A 22,165-nucleotide genomic window follows, 5' to 3' on the forward strand; every position below is an offset into this window, starting at 1 on the left:
TGACCTCCGGCCGCCTCTCCTGGCGGTTCTGACCTCCGGCCGCCTCTCCTGGCGGTTCTGCGCTCCGGTCCCTCTCCTGGCGGTTCTGCGCTCCGGTCCCTCTCCTGGCGGTTCTGCGCTCCGGTCCCTCTCCTGGCGGTTCTGCGTTCCGGCCGCCTCTCCTGGCGGTTCTGCGTTCCGGCCGCCTCTCCTGGCGGTTCTGCGCTCCGGTCCCTCTCCTGGCGGTTCTGCGCTCCGGCCGCCTCTCCTGGCGGTTCTGCGCTCCTGCCGCCTCTCCTGGCGGTTCTGCGCTCCGGCCGCCTCTCCTGGCGGTTCTGCGCTCCGGCCGCCTCTCCTGGCGGTTCTGTGATTCGGCCGCCTCTCCTGGCGGTTCTGCGCTCCGGTCCCTCTCCTGGCGGTTCTGCGCTGCGGCCGCCTCTCCTGGCGGTTCTGTGATTCGGCCGCCTCTCCTGGCGGTTCTGCGCTGCGGCCGCCTCTCCTGGCGGTTCTGCGCTCCGGCCGCCTCTCCTGGCGGTTCTGCGCTCCGGTCCCTCTCCTGGCGGTTCTGCGCTCCGGCCGCCTCTCCTGGCGGTTCTGCGCTCTGGCCGCCTCTCCTGGCGGTTCTGCGCTCCGGCCGCCTCTCCTGGCGGTTCTGCGCTCCGGCCGCCTCTCCTGGCGGTTCTGCGCTCCGGCCGCCTCTCCTGGCGGTTCTGCGCTCCGGCCGCCTCTCCTGGCGGTTCTGCGCTCCGGTCCCTCTCCTGGCGGTTCTGCGCTCCGGTCGCCTCTCCTGGCGGTTCTGCGCTCCGGCCCCCTCTCCTGGCGGTTCTGCGCTGCGGTCCCTCTCCTGGCGGTTCTGCGCTCCGGTCCCTCTCCTGGCGGTTCTGCGCTCCGGTCCCTCTCCTGGCGGTTCTGCGCTCCGGCCGCCTCTCCTGGCGGTTCTGCGCTCCGGCCGCCTCTCCTGGCGGTTCTGCGCTCCGGCCGCCTCTCCTGGCGGTTCTGCGCTCCGGCCGCCTCTCCTGGCGGTTCTGCGCTCCGGCCGCCTCTCCTGGCGGTTCTGCGCTCCGGCCCCTCTCCTGGCGGTTCTGCGATGCGGCTGCCTCTCCTGGCGGTTCTGTGCTCCGGCCGCCTCTCCTGGCGGTTCTACGCTCCGGTCCCTCTCCTGGCGGTTCTGCGCTGCGGCCGCCTCTCCTGGCGGTTCTGCGCTCCGGTCCCTCTCCTGGCGGTTCTGCGCTCCGGCCGCCTCTCCTGGCGGTTCTGCGCTCCGGCCGCCTCTCCTGGCGGTTCTGCGCTCCGGCCGCCTCTCCTGGCGGTTCTGCGCTGCGGCCCCTCTCCTGGCGGTTCTGCGCTCCGGCCCCTCTCCTGGCGGTTCTGTGCTGCGGCCGCCTCTCCTGGCGGTTCTGCGCTGCGGCCCCCTCTCCTGGCGGTTCTGCGCTCCGGTCCCTCTCCTGGCGGTTCTGCGCTCCGGTCCCTCTCCTGGCGGTTCTGCGCTCCGGCCGCCTCTCCTGGCGGTTCTACGCTCCGGTCCCTCTCCTGGCGGTTCTGCGCTCCGGTCCCTCTCCTCGCGGTTCTTCGCTCCGGCCGCCTCTCCTGGCGATTCTGCGCTCCGGCCGCCTCTCCTGGCGGTTCTGAGCTCCGGCCGCCTCTCCTGGCGGTTCTGCGCTCCGGTCCCTCTCCTGGCGGTTCTGCGCTCCGGCCGCCTCTCCTGGCGGTTCTGCGCTCCGGTCCCTCTCCTGGCGGTTCTGCGCTCCGGCACGGCCTCTCCTGGCGGTTCTGCGCTCCGGCCCCTCTCCTGGCGGTTCTGCGCTCCGGCCGCCTCTCCTGGCGGTTCTGCGCTGCGGCCCCTCTCCTGGCGGTTCTGCGATGCGGCTGCCTCTCCTGGCGGTTCTGTGCTCCGGCCGCCTCTCCTGGCGGTTCTACGCTCCGGTCCCTCTCCTGGCGGTTCTGCGCTGCGGCCGCCTCTCCTGGCGGTTCTGCGCTCCGGTCCCTCTCCTGGCGGTTCTGCGCTCCGGCCGCCTCTCCTGGCGGTTCTGCGCTCCGGCCGCCTCTCCTGGCGGTTCTGCGCTCCGGCCGCCTCTCCTGGCGGTTCTGCGCTGCGGCCCCTCTCCTGGCGGTTCTGCGCTCCGGCCCCTCTCCTGGCGGTTCTGTGCTGCGGCCGCCTCTCCTGGCGGTTCTGCGCTGCGGCCCCCTCTCCTGGCGGTTCTGCGCTCCGGTCCCTCTCCTGGCGGTTCTGCGCTCCGGTCCCTCTCCTGGCGGTTCTGCGCTCCGGCCGCCTCTCCTGGCGGTTCTACGCTCCGGTCCCTCTCCTGGCGGTTCTGCGCTCCGGTCCCTCTCCTCGCGGTTCTTCGCTCCGGCCGCCTCTCCTGGCGATTCTGCGCTCCGGCCGCCTCTCCTGGCGGTTCTGAGCTCCGGCCGCCTCTCCTGGCGGTTCTGCGCTCCGGTCCCTCTCCTGGCGGTTCTGCGCTCCGGCCGCCTCTCCTGGCGGTTCTGCGCTCCGGTCCCTCTCCTGGCGGTTCTGCGCTCCGGCACGGCCTCTCCTGGCGGTTCTGCGCTCCGGCCCCTCTCCTGGCGGTTCTGCGCTCCGGCCGCCTCTCCTGGCGGTTCTGCGCTGCGGCCGCCTCTCCTGGCGGTTCTGCGCTCCGGCCGCCTCTCCTGGCGGTTCTGCGCTCCGGCCGCCTCCCCTGGCGGTTCTGCTCTCCGGCCGCCTCTCCTGGCGGTTCTGCGCTCCGGCCGCCTCTCCTGGCGGTTCTGCGCTCCGGCCGCCTCTCCTGGCGGTTCTGCGCTCCGGTCCCTCTCCTGGCGGTTCTGCGCTCCGGTCCCTCTCCTGGCGGTTCTGCGCTCCGGCCGCCTCTCCTGGCGGTTCTGCGCTCCGGCCGCCTCTCCTGGCGGTTCTGCGCTCCGGCCGCCTCTCCTGGCGGTTCTGCGCTCCGGCCCCTCTCCTGGCGGTTCTGCGCTCCGGCCCCTCTCCTGGCGGTTCTGCGCTCCGGCCGCCTCTCCTGGCGGTTCTGCGCTCCGGCCGCCTCTCCTGGCGGTTCTGCGCTCCGGCCGCCTCTCCTGGCGGTTCTGCGCTCCGGCCGCCTCTCCTGGCGGTTCTGCGCTCCGGCCGCCTCTCCTGGCGGTTCTGCGCTCCGGCCCCTCTCCTGGCGGTTCTGCGCTCCGGCCCCTCTCCTGGCGGTTCTGCGCTCCGGCCCCTCTCCTGGCGGTTCTGCGCTCCGGCCCCTCTCCTGGCGGTTCTGCGCTCCGGCCGCCTCTCCTGGCGGTTCTGCGCTCCGGCCGCCTCTCCTGGCGGTTCTGCGCTCCGGCCGCCTCTCCTGGCGGTTCTGCGCTCCGGCCGCCTCTCCTGGCGGTTCTGCGCTCCGGTCCCTCTCCTCGCGGTTCTGCGCTCCGGCCCCTCTCCTGGCGGTTCTGCGCTCCGGTCCCTCTCCTGGCGGTTCTGAGCTCCGGCCGCCTCTCCTGGCGGTTCTGCGCTCCGGTCCCTCTCCTGGCGGTTCTGCGCTCCGGCCGCCTCTCCTGGCGGTTCTGCGCTCCGGTCCCTCTCCTGGCGGTTCTGCGCTCTGGCCGCCTCTCCTGGCGGTTCTGCGCTCCGGTCCCTCTCCTGGCGGTTCTGCGCTCCGGCACGGCCTCTCCTGGCGGTTCTGCGCTGCGGCCGCCTCTCCTGGCGGTTCTGCGCTCCGGTCCCTCTCCTGGCGGTTCTGCGCTCCGGCCGCCTCTCCTGGCGGTTCTGCGCTCCGGTCCCTCTCCTGGCGGTTCTGCGCTCCGGTCCCTCTCCTGGCGGTTCTGCGCTCCGGCCGCCTCTCCTGGCGGTTCTGCGCTCCGGTCCCTCTCCTGGCGGTTCTGCGCTCCGGCCGCCTCTCCTGGCGGTTCTGCGCTCCGGCCGCCTCTCCTGGCGGTTCTGCGCTCCGGCCGCCCCTGGCGGTTCTGCGCTCCGGCCGCCTCTCCTGGCGGTTCTGCGCTGCGGCCGCCTCTCCTGGCGGTTCTGCGCTGCGGCCGCCTCTCCTGGCGGTTCTACGCTCCGGCCGCCTCTCCTGGCGGTTCTGCGCTCCGGCCGCCTCTCCTGGCGGTTCTGCGCTCCGGCCGCCCCTGGCGGTTCTGCGCTCCGGCCGCCTCTCCTGGCGGTTCTGCGCTGCGGCCGCCTCTCCTGGCGGTTCTGCGCTGCGGCCGCCTCTCCTGGCGGTTCTACGCTCCGGTCCCTCTCCTGGCGGTTCTGCGCTCCGGTCGCCTCTCCTGGCGGTTCTACGCTCCGGTCCCTCTCCTGGCGGTTCTGCGCTCCGGTCCCTCTCCTCGCGGTTCTTCGCTCCGGCCGCCTCTCCTGGCGGTTCTGCGCTCCGGCCGCCTCTCCTGGCGGTTCTGCGCTCCGGCCGCCTCCCCTGGCGGTTCTGCGCTCCGGCCCCTCCCCTGGCGGTTCTGCGCTCCGGTCCCTCTCCTGGCGGTTCTGCGCTCCGGTCCCTCTCCTGGCGGTTCTGCGCTCCGGTCCCTCTCCTGGCGGTTCTGCGCTCCGGCCGCCTCTCCTGGCGGTTCTGCGCTGCGGCCGCCTCTCCTGGCGGTTCTGCGCTGCGGCCGCCTCTCCTGGCGGTTCTACGCTCCGGTCCCTCTCCTGGCGGTTCTGCGCTCCGGTCGCCTCTCCTGGCGGTTCTGCGCTCCGGCCCCCTCTCCTGGCGGTTCTGCGCTGCGGTCCCTCTCCTGGCGGTTCTGCGCTCCGGTCCCTCTCCTGGCGGTTCTGCGCTCCGGTCCCTCTCCTGGCGGTTCTGCGCTCCGGTCCCTCTCCTGGCGGTTCTGCGCTCCGGCCGCCTCTCCTGGCGGTTCTGCGCTCCGGCCGCCTCTCCTGGCGGTTCTGTGCTGCGGCCGCCTCTCCTGGCGGTTCTGCGCTGCGGCCCCCTCTCCTGGCGGTTCTGCGCTCCGGTCCCTCTCCTGGCGGTTCTGCGCTCCGGTCCCTCTCCTGGCGGTTCTGCGCTCCGGCCGCCTCTCCTGGCGGTTCTACGCTCCGGTCCCTCTCCTGGCGGTTCTGCGCTCCGGTCCCTCTCCTCGCGGTTCTTCGCTCCGGCCGCCTCTCCTGGCGATTCTGCGCTCCGGCCGCCTCTCCTGGCGGTTCTGAGCTCCGGCCGCCTCTCCTGGCGGTTCTGCGCTCCGGTCCCTCTCCTGGCGGTTCTGCGCTCCGGCCGCCTCTCCTGGCGGTTCTGCGCTCCGGTCCCTCTCCTGGCGGTTCTGCGCTCCGGCACGGCCTCTCCTGGCGGTTCTGCGCTCCGGCCCCTCTCCTGGCGGTTCTGCGCTCCGGCCGCCTCTCCTGGCGGTTCTGCGCTGCGGCCCCTCTCCTGGCGGTTCTGCGATGCGGCTGCCTCTCCTGGCGGTTCTGTGCTCCGGCCGCCTCTCCTGGCGGTTCTACGCTCCGGTCCCTCTCCTGGCGGTTCTGCGCTGCGGCCGCCTCTCCTGGCGGTTCTGCGCTCCGGTCCCTCTCCTGGCGGTTCTGCGCTCCGGCCGCCTCTCCTGGCGGTTCTGCGCTCCGGCCGCCTCTCCTGGCGGTTCTGCGCTCCGGCCGCCTCTCCTGGCGGTTCTGCGCTGCGGCCCCTCTCCTGGCGGTTCTGCGCTCCGGCCCCTCTCCTGGCGGTTCTGTGCTGCGGCCGCCTCTCCTGGCGGTTCTGCGCTGCGGCCCCCTCTCCTGGCGGTTCTGCGCTCCGGTCCCTCTCCTGGCGGTTCTGCGCTCCGGTCCCTCTCCTGGCGGTTCTGCGCTCCGGCCGCCTCTCCTGGCGGTTCTACGCTCCGGTCCCTCTCCTGGCGGTTCTGCGCTCCGGTCCCTCTCCTCGCGGTTCTTCGCTCCGGCCGCCTCTCCTGGCGATTCTGCGCTCCGGCCGCCTCTCCTGGCGGTTCTGAGCTCCGGCCGCCTCTCCTGGCGGTTCTGCGCTCCGGTCCCTCTCCTGGCGGTTCTGCGCTCCGGCCGCCTCTCCTGGCGGTTCTGCGCTCCGGTCCCTCTCCTGGCGGTTCTGCGCTCCGGCACGGCCTCTCCTGGCGGTTCTGCGCTCCGGCCCCTCTCCTGGCGGTTCTGCGCTCCGGCCGCCTCTCCTGGCGGTTCTGCGCTGCGGCCGCCTCTCCTGGCGGTTCTGCGCTCCGGCCGCCTCTCCTGGCGGTTCTGCGCTCCGGCCGCCTCCCCTGGCGGTTCTGCTCTCCGGCCGCCTCTCCTGGCGGTTCTGCGCTCCGGCCGCCTCTCCTGGCGGTTCTGCGCTCCGGCCGCCTCTCCTGGCGGTTCTGCGCTCCGGTCCCTCTCCTGGCGGTTCTGCGCTCCGGTCCCTCTCCTGGCGGTTCTGCGCTCCGGCCGCCTCTCCTGGCGGTTCTGCGCTCCGGCCGCCTCTCCTGGCGGTTCTGCGCTCCGGCCGCCTCTCCTGGCGGTTCTGCGCTCCGGCCCCTCTCCTGGCGGTTCTGCGCTCCGGCCCCTCTCCTGGCGGTTCTGCGCTCCGGCCGCCTCTCCTGGCGGTTCTGCGCTCCGGCCGCCTCTCCTGGCGGTTCTGCGCTCCGGCCGCCTCTCCTGGCGGTTCTGCGCTCCGGCCCCTCTCCTGGCGGTTCTGCGCTCCGGCCCCTCTCCTGGCGGTTCTGCGCTCCGGCCCCTCTCCTGGCGGTTCTGCGCTCCGGCCCCTCTCCTGGCGGTTCTGCGCTCCGGCCCCTCTCCTGGCGGTTCTGCGCTCCGGCCGCCTCTCCTGGCGGTTCTGCGCTCCGGCCGCCTCTCCTGGCGGTTCTGCGCTCCGGCCGCCTCTCCTGGCGGTTCTGCGCTCCGGTCCCTCTCCTCGCGGTTCTTCGCTCCGGCCGCCTCTCCTGGCGGTTCTGCGCTCCGGCCCCTCTCCTGGCGGTTCTGCGCTCCGGTCCCTCTCCTGGCGGTTCTGAGCTCCGGCCGCCTCTCCTGGCGGTTCTGCGCTCCGGTCCCTCTCCTGGCGGTTCTGCGCTCCGGCCGCCTCTCCTGGCGGTTCTGCGCTCCGGTCCCTCTCCTGGCGGTTCTGCGCTCCGGCACGGCCTCTCCTGGCGGTTCTGCGCTGCGGCCGCCTCTCCTGGCGGTTCTGCGCTCCGGTCCCTCTCCTGGCGGTTCTGCGCTCCGGCCGCCTCTCCTGGCGGTTCTGCGCTCCGGTCCCTCTCCTGGCGGTTCTGCGCTCCGGTCCCTCTCCTGGCGGTTCTGCGCTCCGGCCGCCTCTCCTGGCGGTTCTGCGCTCCGGTCCCTCTCCTGGCGGTTCTGCGCTCCGGCCGCCTCTCCTGGCGGTTCTGCGCTCCGGCCGCCTCTCCTGGCGGTTCTGCGCTCCGGCCGCCTCTCCTGGCGGTTCTGCGCTCCGGCCGCCTCTCCTGGCGGTTCTGCGCTCCGGCCGCCTCTCCTGGCGGTTCTGCGCTGCGGCCGCCTCTCCTGGCGGTTCTGCGCTGCGGCCGCCTCTCCTGGCGGTTCTACGCTCCGGTCCCTCTCCTGGCGGTTCTGCGCTCCGGTCGCCTCTCCTGGCGGTTCTACGCTCCGGTCCCTCTCCTGGCGGTTCTGCGCTCCGGTCCCTCTCCTCGCGGTTCTTCGCTCCGGCCGCCTCTCCTGGCGGTTCTGCGCTCCGGCCGCCTCTCCTGGCGGTTCTGCGCTCCGGCCGCCTCCCCTGGCGGTTCTGCGCTCCGGCCCCTCCCCTGGCGGTTCTGCGCTCCGGTCCCTCTCCTGGCGGTTCTGCGCTCCGGTCCCTCTCCTGGCGGTTCTGCGCTCCGGTCCCTCTCCTGGCGGTTCTGCGCTCCGGCCGCCTCTCCTGGCGGTTCTGCGCTGCGGCCGCCTCTCCTGGCGGTTCTGCGCTGCGGCCGCCTCTCCTGGCGGTTCTACGCTCCGGTCCCTCTCCTGGCGGTTCTGCGCTCCGGTCGCCTCTCCTGGCGGTTCTACGCTCCGGTCCCTCTCCTGGCGGTTCTGCGCTCCGGTCCCTCTCCTCGCGGTTCTTCGCTCCGGCCGCCTCTCCTGGCGGTTCTGCGCTCCGGCCGCCTCTCCTGGCGGTTCTGAGCTCCGGCCGCCTCTCCTGGCGGTTCTGCGCTCCGGCCGCCTCTCCTGGCGGTTCTGCGCTCCGGTCCCTCTCCTGGCGGTTCTGCGCTCTGGCCGCCTCTCCTGGCGGTTCTGCGCTCCGGTCCCTCTCCTGGCGGTTCTGCGCTCCGGCCGCCTCTCCTGGCGGTTCTGCGCTGCGGCCGCCTCTCCTGGCGGTTCTGCGCTCCGGCCGCCTCTCCTGGCGGTTCTGCGCTCCGGCCGCCTCCCCTGGCGGTTCTGCGCTCCGGCCCCTCCCCTGGCGGTTCTGCGCTCCGGTCCCTCTCCTGGCGGTTCTGCGCTCCGGTCCCTCTCCTGGCGGTTCTGCGCTCCGGCCGCCTCTCCTGGCGGTTCTGCGCTCCGGCCGCCTCTCCTGGCGGTTCTGCGCTCCGGTCCCTCTCCTGGCGGTTCTGCGCTCCGGCCGCCTCTCCTGGCGGTTCTGCGCTCCGGCCGCCTCTCCTGGCGGTTCTGCGCTCCGGCCGCCTCTCCTGGCGGTTCTGCGCTCCGGCCGCCTCTCCTGGCGGTTCTGCGCTCCGGTCCCTCTCCTGGCGGTTCTGCGCTCCGGTCCCTCTCCTGGCGGTTCTGCGCTCCGGCCGCCTCTCCTGGCGGTTCTGCGCTGCGGCCGCCTCTCCTGGCGGTTCTGCACTGCGGCCGCCTCTCCTGGCGGTTCTGCGCTCCGGCCGCCTCTCCTGGCGGTTCTGCGCTCCGGCCGCCTCTCCTGGCGGTTCTGCGCTCCGGCCGCGGCTTAACCTTAGAACACTGAAGCATCAGGATGCGACGTAGAGGCCATCGTGAGCAGCAGCAGGACTCCCAGAATCCTCTCTGGCACTGAGCCATAATCCCCAGGATAAGCATCAACTCCACGTTCCTGCCACGGGGGCCCTGGAAGCGACTCACAGCGACTCCCCATAACTCCTAACCCCCCCCCCCCCCCCGCAGTGGGGAAGGAGAATAGAGTCTGTAGCAAGGGGAGGAACGCAGGGGGCCACGGCGCTCCACTTACCCCCAGACGTGGGGGCGTCCCTGCACCTCCCCCGCGGCCACCGCTGGAAACTCAGAGACTCCCCCCTTTCTCTAAAAGATAACACACAGACTTGGGGTCTCAAGTGTGGCCCCCCGCTCCTGGGTGGGCTTAAGTGGGGGCCTCCACCCCAGTGGGGGCTCAGGTGGGGCCCCCTGCTTAGTAGTGGGGAAGGAAGAATGGGACCTGTAGCCAGGGAACGAACACCGGGGCTAATGCCCTTCACTTGCCCCCAAATGTATCCCCACACCTCCCCTGCGGCCACCATGGGTGCGTGCGCCTTCCCCGCCATGCTGGACTCCCTCCACGAGCAGCCCCCACGAGCAGCTCCGCCAGCCCCCACGAGCAGCTCCGCCAGCCCCCACGAGCAGCTCCGCCAGCCCCCACGAGCAGCTCCGCCAGCCCCCACGAGCAGCTCCGCCAGCCCCCACGAGCAGCTCCGCCAGCCCCCACGAGCAGCTCCGCCAGCCCCCACGAGCAGCTCCGCCAGCCCCCACGAGCAGCTCCGCCAGCCCCCACGAGCAGCTCCGCCAGCCCCCACGAGCAGCTCCCGCAGCCCCCACGAGCAGCTCCCGCAGCCCCCACGAGCAGCTCCGCTAGCCCCCACGAGCAGCTCCCGCAGCCCCCACGAGCAGCTCCGCCAGCCCCCACGAGCAGCTCCGCCAGCCCCCACGAGCAGCTCAGCCAGCCCCCACGAGCAGCTCCGCCAGCCCCCACGAGCAGCTCCGCCAGCCCCCACGAGCAGCTCCGCCAGCCCCCACGAGCAGCTCCGCCAGCCCCCACGAGCAGCTCCGCTAGCCCCCACGAGCAGCTCCCGCAGCCCCCACGAGCAGCTCCGCTAGCCCCCACGAGCAGCTCCGCTAGCCCCCACGAGCAGCTCCGCTAGCCCCCACGAGCAGCTCCGCCAGCCCCCACGAGCAGCTCCGCCAGCCCCCACGAGCAGCTCCGCCAGCCCCCACGAGCAGCTCCGCCAGCCCCCACGAGCAGCTCCGCAGCTGAGCCACAAGGTACTGAGGCCTGCCACGTGGGAGCCCCAGCCCTGACACGCAGCTCCAGGACGCTGTCATTGCTGGCAGGGCGCGGACTGACCACGCGCCCTGCCAGCCCAACTGCATCACCTCCCCCTGACCGCATCACCCCCCTCACTCCAAGGTTTACGGGGGAGGGGGGTGAAAGGCCAGGGAGCCAACACAGAGGGGCGAGGGGGGCCGGTCACGGTGCCGGTCACGGTGCCCGTCACTTAGGACTCAATGCAGCGTTAGGGTTAGGGGTTAGCGTTAGGGGCAGTGTTAGGGAACTCCTAATAAGAGACACACAACCTAAAAACTGTGCAATGAAGGACACGCATGTGCAGGCAAACAGAGTTACAGTGACATACAGACACACACAAAGTATCACTGAGTAACACAATGTAACACAATGTACAGTACCACTGTGCAACACAAAGTATCAGTGTGTAACACAATGTACCACTGTGCAACACAAAGTATCAGTGTGTAACACAAAATAGCCCAGTGTAAAACAAAATATCCCAGTGTAACACACAGTATCACAGTGTAACACAAAGTATCACAGTGTAACACAAAGTATCAGTATGTAACACAAAGTATCGCTGTGTAACGCTGTCATATTCCCCACAATCCTCAAACACTTGGTCTCATTTACAGTACAAACAAATATCTTTATTTTTATAACGTCCACACATGTACACATCAAATATACACAAAAACATAAATATACACACAAACATATAAATATACACACGTACACATCCACATCAAATATACACACACATATAAATATACACACGTACACATCCACATCAAATATACACAAACATATAAATATACACACGTACACATCCACATCAAATATACACAATAACATACATATACACACGTACACATCCACATCAAATATACACAAACATATAAATATACACACGTACACATCCACATCAAATATACACAAACATATAAATATACACACGTACACATCCACATCAAATATACACAAACATATAAATATACACACGTACACATCCACATCAAATATACACACACATATAAATATACACACGTACACATCCACATCAAATATACACAAACATATAAATATACACACGTACACATCCACATCAAATATACACAATAACATACATATACACACATACACATCCACATCAAATATACACACACATATAAATATACACACGTACACATCCACATCAAATATACACAAACATATAAATATACACACGTACACATCCACATCAAATATACACAATAACATACATATACACATGTACACACCCACATCAAATATACACACACATATAAATATACACACGTACTGTACACATCCACATCAAATATACACAAACATATAAATATACACACGTACACATCCACATCAAATATACACAAACATATAAATATACACACGTACACATTCACATCAAATATACACAAACATATAACTATACAAACAAATAAATATACACAAACATATAACTATACACACAAATAAATACACACAAACATATAAATATACACAAACATATAACTATACACACGTACACATCCACATCAAATATACACAATAACACACATATACACACGTACACATCCACATCAAATATACACACACATATAAATACACACACACACATATAACTATACACACAAATAAATATACACAAACATATAAATATACACAAACATAAATATACACATGTACACATCCACATCAAATATACACACACATATAAATACACACACACACATATAAATATACAACCACATATAACTATACACACACATAAATATACACACATATAAATATACACACACATATAACTACACACACACATATAACTATACACAAACATATAACTACACACACATATAACTATACACAAACATATAAATATACACACATATAACTACTGTATACACACACACATATAAATATACACACACATATAACTATACACACACACATAAATATACAACCACATATAACTATACACACACATATAACTATACACACACACATATAAATATACACACACATATAAATATACACACACATATAACTACACACACACATATAACTATACACAAACATATAACTACACACACACATATAACTATACACAAACATATAACTACACACACATATAACTACACACACATATAACCATACACAAACATATAACTACACACCCGCACACAGCGATCTATAAACACGCAAATAATCGTATTAATAGAGGACGTGGGAAATCAGTTATTGTTTTCGGAATAATCCAGACTTAAGTTTTAAAGCAGCATCTAATTTATTAAAACAAACTCGCATACATATTTAAAAAGGACATAAAACAGTAAAGATATTACTTTGCCCAAACTGCATTACCGCGCGAGCGCCGGCCCCAGCCCCCGCCTGCTAATATCGGCAACGCGATTTGTGCGCGCCCGGCTGCGGCTGTGTATATATTACTTGTGTTTAATACACATAATCTCTTTATAGGCAGCTGATTGGGTCTCGGGGGATTAGAGGCAAAACTCATAAAGCAAGATAGGAAGGAAGGGATACACGCAAAGATACACAAACACACACGCAAAGACTCACACACACGCAACTACACACACACGCGCGCGCGCAAAGACTCACACACATGCACAGATACACAAACACGCAAAGATACACAAACACACACGCAAAGACTCACACACACGCAACTACACACACACACACACACACGCGCGCGCACAAAGACTCACACACATGCACAGATACACAAACAGACACGCAAAGACTCACACACACGCAACTATACACACACACACACAAAGATTCACACATACGCACAGATACACAAACACACACGCAAAGACTCACACACACGCACAGATACACAAACACACACGCAAAGACACACACACGCACAGATACACAAATACACATGCAAAGACTCACACACACACACACACACGTGCAAAGACCCACACACCCACAAAGACACAGACACTCAAGCAAAGATAAACATACACACACGCAAAGACCCACACACATACACACGAAAACGACAAACGTACACACACAAAGACCCACACACGCAAAGACACACACACACACACACACATGCAAACATACGCAGACACACACGCAAAGTCCACACACACACGCAAAGACACCCCCACACACACACACATACATGCAAAGACACCCCCCGACACACACACAACACATACACGCAAAGATCCCCCCCACACACACACGCAATGATACACAGACACACACAAAGACACACGCAAAGACACAGACACACTGGCAAAGATAGAAACACACAAAGACCCACACACACCCAACGATACACAGACACACACAAAGATACACAGACACACGCAAAGACCACACACAGGCAAAGACCCACACACACGCAAAGACCCACACACACATACACGCAAAGACCCCATACACACACACAACGATACACAGACACACATGCAAAGACCCCCCCCCCACACACACATGCAAAGATACAGACACACACGCAAAGACCCACACACACATACACACAAAGATACACAGACACACACACGCAAAGACCCATACACACACGCAAAGACACACACACAACCACGAAACGATACACATACACACACTCAAAGACCCACACAGGTACACCAACACACACGCAAAGACCCATACACACGCAACAATACACAGACACACACGCAAAGACCCACACACTCAAAGATACACACAGAGACACAGATACACACACAAAGATACACACAGAGACACATATGAAGATACACAGGCACATGCAACGCTATACAGATACACACACATACACACACAAAGATATACACATACACACACAAACAGATATATACACAGACACACACACACAAAGATATACATAGATACACAGACACACACACAAAGTTATACAGACACGCACACAAAGATATACACACACACACAAACATACACAGACACACACAAAGATACACATACACATACACAGACACACGCACACATAGATATAAACAGACACTCACACAAAGATATACACAGACACTTACACACAAAGATATACACAGACACTCACACACAAAGATATACATACACAGTCACAAAGATAAACACAGAGATACACACACACACACACACACACACACACACATACACATTAAAAGACACACATAGCGAGAAAAATATGCATGCGTACAGTATATGTGTACACACATACATAGACCCAAAGATATACACAGACATAAGTACACACACACCAACATAGACACAAAGACACACCCAGATACACATCAAATAACTAAAAGACACAAACAGCACAGATCCTTTCAAATAACACAACACCGAACGTACGCAAAAAGCACAAACCTATACACATGACATGCTTAAATACCATGGCACCACACACATACACAACTACACAACGTCCCTAATAACACCACTGTCACACTTTCACATACTCTACAGTATGTGCACACACCAAATATACCACACCTCCTCCAAAATAGCACACAGCTAAATCAAACAATGCTATTTACAGCACAACTCACACACACTCACACACACACTCACACACACACTCACACACACACACACTCACTCACACACTCACACTCACACTCACACACACACACACACCTCTGCAAAAATATACAACCACAATCTCACTCCGTGTCTCCCTGTCGCCCTTCTGTCACTCCGTGTCTCCCGGCTCTCACTCCGTGTCTCCCTGCTGTCACTCCGTGTCTCCCGGCTCTCACTCCGTGTCTCCCTGCTGTCACTCCGTGTCTCCCTGCTGTCACTCCGTGTCTCCCGGCTCTCACTCCGTGTCTCCCTTCTGTCACTCCGTGTCTCCCTGCTGTCACTCCGTGTCTCCCTGCTCTCACTCCGTGTCTCCCTGCTCTCACTCCGTGTCTCCCTGCTGTCACTCCGTGTCTCCCTGCTCTCACTCCGTGTCTCCCTGCTCTCACTCCGTGTCTCCCTGCTGTCACTCCGTGTCTCCCTGCTGTCACTCCGTGTCTCCCTGCTGTCACTCCGTGTCTCCCTGCTCTCACTCCGTGTCTCCCTGCTGTCACTCCGTGTCTCCCTGCTGTCACTCCGTGTCTCCCTGCTGTCACTCCGTGTCTCCCTGCTGTCACTCCGTGTCTCCCTGCTGTCACTCCGTGTCTCCCTGCTGTCACTCCGTGTCTCCCTGCTGTCACTCCGTGTCTCCCTGCTGTCACTCCGTGTCTCCCTGCTGTCACTCCGTGTCTCCCTGCTGTCACTCCGTGTCTCCCTGCTGTCACTCCGTGTCTCCCTGCTGTCACTCCGTGTCTCCCTGCTGTCACTCCGTGTCTCCCTGCTCTCACTCCTTGTCTCCCTGCTGTCACTCCGTGTCTCCCTGCTGTCACTCCGTGTCTCCCTGCTGTCACTCCGTGTCTCCCTGCTGTCACTCCGTGTCTCCCTGCTCTCACTCCGTGTCTCCCTGCTCTCACTCCGTGTCTCCCTGCTCTCACTCCGTGTCTCCCTGCTCTCACTCCGTGTCTCCCTGCTGTCACTCCGTGTCTCCCTGCTGTCACTCCGTGTCTCCCTGCTGTCACTCCGTGTCTCCCTGCTGTCACTCCGTGTCTCCCTGCTCTCACTCCGTGTCTCCCTGCTGTCACTCCGTGTCTCCCTGCTCTCACTCCGTGTCTCCCTGCTGTCACTCCGTGTCTCCCTGCTCTGTCACTCCGTGTCTCCCTGCTGTCACTCCGTGTCTCCCTGCTGTCACTCCGTGTCTCCCTGCTGTCACTCCGTGTCTCCCTGCTGTCACTCCGTGTCTCCCTGCTGTCACTCCGTGTCTCCCTGCTGTCACTCCGTGTCTCCCTGCTGTCACTCCGTGTCTCCCTGCTCTCACTCCGTGTCTCCCTGCTCTGTCACTCCGTGTCTCCCTGCTCTGTCACTCCGTGTCTCCCTGCTGTCACTCCGTGTCTCCCTGCTGTCACTCCGTGTCTCCCTGCTCTCACTCCGTGTCTCCCTGCTGTCACTCCGTGTCTCCCTGCTCTGTCACTCCGTGTCTCCCTGCTGTCACTCCGTGTCTCCCTGCTGTCACTCCGTGTCTCCCTGCTGTCACTCCGTGTCTCCCTGCTCTCACTCCGTGTCTCCCTGCTGTCACTCAGTGTCTCCCTGCTGTCACTCCGTGTCTCCCGGCTCTCACTCCGTGTCTCCCTGCTCTCACTCCGTGTCTCCCTGCTCTCACTCCGTGTCTCCCTGCTGTCACTCAGTGTCTCCCTGCTGTCACTCCGTGTCTCCCGGCTCTCACTCCGTGTCTCCCTGCTGTCACTCCGTGTCTCCCTGCTGTCACTCCGTGTCTCCCTGCTCTGTCACTCCGTGTCTCCCTGCTCTGTCACTCCGTGTCTCCCTGCTCTGTCACTCCGTGTCTCCCTGCTGTCACTCCGTGTCTCCCTGCTGTCACTCCGTGTCTCCCTGCTCTCACTCCGTGTCTCCCTGCTGTCACTCCGTGTCTCCCTGCTGTCACTCCGTGTCTCCCTGCTGTCACTCCGTGTCTCCCTGCTGTCACTCCGTGTCTCCCTGCTGTCACTCCGTGTCTCCCTGCTGTCACTCCGTGTCTCCCTGCTGTCACTCCGTGTCTCCCTGCTCTCACTCCGTGTCTCCCTGCTGTCACTCCGTGTCTCCCTGCTGTCACTCCGTGTCTCCCTGCTCTGTCACTCCGTGTCTCCCTGCTGTCACTCCGTGTCTCCCTGCTGTCACTCCGTGTCTCCCTGCTGTCACTCCGTGTCTCCCTGCTGTCACTCCGTGTCTCCCTGCTCTCACTCCGTGTCTCCCTGCTCTCACTCCGTGTCTCCCTGCTGTCACTCCGTGTCTCCCTGCTGTCACTCCGTGTCTCCCTGCTGTCACTCCGTGTCTCCCTGCTGTCACTCCGTGTCTCCCTGCTCTCACTCCGTGTCTCCCTGCTGTCACTCCGTGTCTCCCTGCTCTGTCACTCCGTGTCTCCCTGCTGTCACTCCGTGTCTCCCGGCTCTCACTCCGTGTCTCCCGGCTGTCACTCCGTGTCTCCCTGCTGTCACTCCGTGTCTCCCTGCTCTGTCACTCCGTGTCTCCCTGCTGTCACTCCGTGTCTCCCTGCTGTCACTCCGTGTCTCCCTGCTGTCACTCCGTGTCTCCCGGCTCTCACTCCGTGTCTCCCGGCTCTCACTCCGTGTCTCCCGGCTCTCACTCCGTGTCTCCCGGCTCTCACTCCGTGTCTCCCGGCTCTCACTCCGTGTCTCCCGGCTCTCACTCCGTGTCTCCCTGCTGTCACTCCGTGTCTCCCTGCTGTCACTCCGTGTCTCCCGGCTCTCACTCCGTGTCTCCCGGCTCTCACTCCGTGTCTCCCTGCTGTCACTCCGTGTCTCCCGGCTCTCACTCCGTGTCTCCCTGCTGTCACTCCGTGTCTCCCTGCTCTCACTCCGTGTCTCCCGGCTCTCACTCCGTGTCTCCCTGCTGTCACTCCGTGTCTCCCTGCTCTCACTCCGTGTCTCCCTGCTCTCACTCCGTGTCTCCCGGCTCTCACTCCGTGTCTCCCGGCTCTCACTCCGTGTCTCCCTGCTGTCACTCCGTGTCTCCCTGCTCTCACTCCGTGTCTCCCGGCTCTCACTCCGTGTCTCCCGGCTCTCACTCCGTGTCTCCCGGCTCTCACTCCGTGTCTCCCTGCTGTCACTCCGTGTCTCCCGGCTCTCACTCCGTGTCTCCCTGCTGTCACTCCGTGTCTCCCTGCTCTCACTCCGTGTCTCCCGGCTCTCACTCCGTGTCTCCCTGCTGTCACTCCGTGTCTCCCTGCTCTCACTCCGTGTCTCCCGGCTCTCACTCCGTGTCTCCCTGCTGTCACTCCGTGTCTCCCTGCTCTCACTCCGTGTCTCCCTGCTCTCACTCCGTGTCTCCCGGCTCTCACTCCCTGTCTCCCTGCTGTCACTCCGTGTCTCCCTGCTGTCACTCCGTGTCTCCCGGCTCTCACTCCGTGTCTCCCTTCTGTCACTCCGTGTCTCCCTGCTCTGTCACTCCGTGTCTCCCTGCTGTCACTCCGTGTCTCCCTGCTCTCACTCCGTGTCTCCCTGCTGTCACTCCGTGTCTCCCTGCTGTCACTCCGTGTCTCCCTGCTGTCACTCCGTGTCTCCCTGCTGTCACTCCGTGTCTCCCTGCTGTCACTCCGTGTCTCCCTGCTGTCACTCCGTGTCTCCCTGCTGTCACTCCGTGTCTCCCGGCTCTCACTCCGTGTCTCCCTTCTGTCACTCCGTGTCTCCCTGCTGTCACTCCGTGTCTCCCTGCTCTCACTCCGTGTCTCCCTGCTGTCACTCCGTGTCTCCCTGCTGTCACTCCGTGTCTCCCTGCTGTCACTCCGTGTCTCCCTGCTGTCACTCCGTGTCTCCCTGCTGTCACTCCGTGTCTCCCTGCTGTCACTCCGTGTCTCCCGGCTCTCACTCCGTGTCTCCCGGCTCTCACTCCGTGTCTCCCTGCTCTCACTCCGTGTCTCCCTGCTCTCACTCCGTGTCTCCCGGCTCTCACTCCGTGTCTCCTGGCTCTCACTCCGTGTCTCCCGGCTCTCACTCCGTGTCTCCCGGCTGTCACTCCGTGTCTCCCTGCTCTCACTCCGTGTCTCCCGGCTCTCACTCCGTGTCTCCCGGCTGTCACTCCGTGTCTCCCGGCTCTCACTCCGTGTCTCCCGGCTGTCACTCCGTGTCTCCCGGCTCTCACTCCGTGTCTCCCGGCTCTCACTCCGTGTCTCCCGGCTCTCACTCCGTGTCTCCCGGCTCTCACTCCGTGTCTCCCGGCTCTCACTCCGTGTCTCCCGGCTCTCACTCCGTGTCTCCCGGCTCTCTCTCGGCCTCTGTTTGCAGGGCGGATCGCTGGACGTTGCTGACCGGATGTTCCACAGTGTGAGCGGAGCCTGGGATTCCGCGTCCAAAGAGAACATGAGCGACGTGCGGGAGCTGATCCCGGAGTTTTACTGTCTGCCTGAGCTGCTCACTAACTGCAACCACTGCCAGCTGGGTGTGTACATGCACACGCAAACATACAATACGTGCACACGCACACATACAATACATGCACACGCACACATACAATACATGCACACGCACACATACAATACATTCACACGCACACATACAATACATGCACACGCACACATACAATACATGCACATGTACACATACATGCACATGCACACGCACACATACAATACATGCACACGCACATGTACAGGCACACGCACACATACATGCACACGCACACATACAATACATGCACACGCACACATACAATACATGCACACGCACACATACAATACATGCACACGCACACATACAATACATGCACGCGCACACATACAATACATGCACATGCACACATACAATACATGCACATGCACACATACATGCACACGCACACATACAATACATGCACACGCACACATACAATACATGCACACGCACACATACATGCACACGCACACATACAATACATGCACACGCACACATACAATACATGCACACATACAATACATGCACACGCACACATACAATACATGCACACGCACACATACAATACATGCACACGCAAACTTACAATACATGCACACGCACACATACAATACATGCACACGTTCAATACATGCACACGCACACATTCAATACATGCACACGCACACATACAATACATGCACACGCACACATACAATACATGCACACGCACACATACAATACATGCACACATACAATACATGCACACGCACACATACAATACATGCACACGCACACATACAATACATGCACACGCACACATAATACATGCACACGCACACATAATACATGCACACACATATAATACACGCACATAATACATGCACACACGTATAATACATGCACATACACACACACATAATACATGCACACAATTATAATACATGCACACGCACATACACACACACAATATATGCACACTTACATACACGCACATATAATACATGCACACTCACATACACACACATAATATATGCACACTTACATACACACAATATAATACATGCACACTCACATACACGCACATATAATACATGCACACTTACATACACGCACATATATAATATATGCACATTCATATACACCCACAAATAATACATGTATATGCATGTACAAGCACATATAATACATGCACATATAATATGTGTACATGCACATATAATTCATGAACACTCACATACATGCACACGCTTATACACACATATACTACATGGGCATGCACATATACAAACTTAGAATACATATAATACATGCACATATACAAACGTGATGTTTGTAATACATGTTCACGCACATACATACATTAAACATGTACACACATTATACATGTACATGCACATACACAAACATAAAATACATGGATACACACATACTGCACCGACACACTTTATTCGAGCAAATACCCGGTATGTACCTGGCAGATACCTGGAATGCGCCGCTCCTCACCTCTGACAAGCCCCGTTGCATTTGCCTTCCCAGCCTGGGTTCATGCCTGGCTGATGGGCGGCTGATCTGTTAAATGATAATGATTAGGATTTAATAGGCTGCAATGCTTCGCGTGTCTACCAGATGGCATAAATTCATGAATTGTAATGCAGTATATATATATGTACTGTGCAGTATTGCAGCCAACGGGAATAAAATGCTATAATACCTGCCGGAAAATAACTCAATGTACTCGGGCAGAAAACAGTCACAAACCTCAATACACCCGGGTATACCCGAATTCGTGGGACTAGCCGAGCTCGAATAAAGTGTGTCGCCAGTGTATACAAACATGTAATGTTTGTAATACATGTACACACACATATTATATATGTACACACACATCCACACACACATTATACATGCACATACTGTATTGTACATGCACAGAATAGAGGAGGAGAGGAGCACACAGGAGACTTGTTTTGAGTTTGAAAAAACTTCAATAAAGTATTCACCGCATCAGAGCGAATAAAGGTAACGTCCCAGGACGAATGTCCCCAGGAGCTGGGCCTGAGGAATACAGGTACCGTCCCAGGACCAATGTCCCCAGGAGCTGGGCCTGAGGAATACAGGTAACGTCCCAGGACCAATGTCCCCAGGAGCTGGGCCTGAGGAATACAGGTAACGTCCCAGGACCAATGTCCCCAGGAGCTGGGCCTGAGGAATAAAGGTAACGTCCCAGGACCAATGTCCCCAGGAGCTGGGCCTGAGGAATACAGGTATCGTCCCAGGACCAATGTCCCCAGGAGCTGGGCCTGAGGAATACAGGTAACGTCCCAGGACGAATGTCCCCAGGAGCTGGGTCTGAGGAATACAGGTACCGTCCCAGGACGAATGTCCCCAGGAGCTGGGCCTGAGGAATACAGGTAAAGTCCCAGGACCAATGTCCCCAGGAGCTGGGCCTGAGGAATACAGGTAACGTCCCAGGACCAATGTCCCCAGGAGCTGGGCCTGAGGAATACAGGTAACGTCCCAGGACCAATGTCCCCAGGAGCTGGGCCTGAGGAATAAAGGTAACGTCCCAGGACGAATGTCCCCAGGAGCTGGGCCTGAGGAATACAGGTAACGTCACAGGACCAATGTCCCCAGGAGCTGGGCCTGAGGAATACAGGTAACGCCCCAGGACCAATGTCCCCAGGAGCTGGGCCTGAGGAATAAAGGTAACGTCCCAGGACCAATGTCCCCAGGAGCAGGGCCTGAGGAATAAAGGTAACGTCCCAGGACCAATGTCCCCAGGAGCTGGGCCTGAGGAATACAGGTACCGTCCCAGGACCAATGTCCCCAGGAGCTGGGTCTGAGGAATACAGGTAACGTCCCAGGACGAATGTCCCCAGGAGCTGGGCCTGAGGAATACAGGTAACGTCCCAGGACCAATGTCCCCAGGAGCTGGGCCTGAGGAATACAGGTAACATCCCAGGACCAATGTCCCCAGGAGCTGGGTCTGAGGAATACAGGTAACGTCCCAGGACCAATGTCCCCAGGAGCTGGGCCTGAGGAATACAGGTAACGTCCCAGGACCAATGTCCCCAGGAGCTGGGCCTGAGGAATACAGGTACCGTCCCAGGACCAATGTCCCCAGGAGCTGGGCCTGAGGAATACAGGTAC

At 60.4% G+C, this 22,165-nt stretch overlaps 1 protein-coding gene across 3 annotated transcripts in view; it reads left to right on the forward strand.

The window, feature by feature from the left end:
• Positions 1-22,165, forward strand: part of LOC142501019 (WD repeat- and FYVE domain-containing protein 4-like) — a 90,556-nt gene that overhangs the window by 24,087 nt on the left and 44,304 nt on the right. For all 3 annotated transcript variants that reach the window (XM_075610260.1, XM_075610259.1, XM_075610261.1), the window contains exon 4: positions 18,890-19,043. In XM_075610260.1, coding sequence (XP_075466375.1) covers positions 18,890-19,043 — 154 coding nt within the window. The remainder of the gene's footprint in view (positions 1-18,889; positions 19,044-22,165) is intronic.

Source organism: Ascaphus truei, chromosome 8 (assembly GCF_040206685.1).
Source record: "Ascaphus truei isolate aAscTru1 chromosome 8, aAscTru1.hap1, whole genome shotgun sequence".
NCBI lineage: Eukaryota > Metazoa > Chordata > Amphibia > Anura > Ascaphidae > Ascaphus > Ascaphus truei.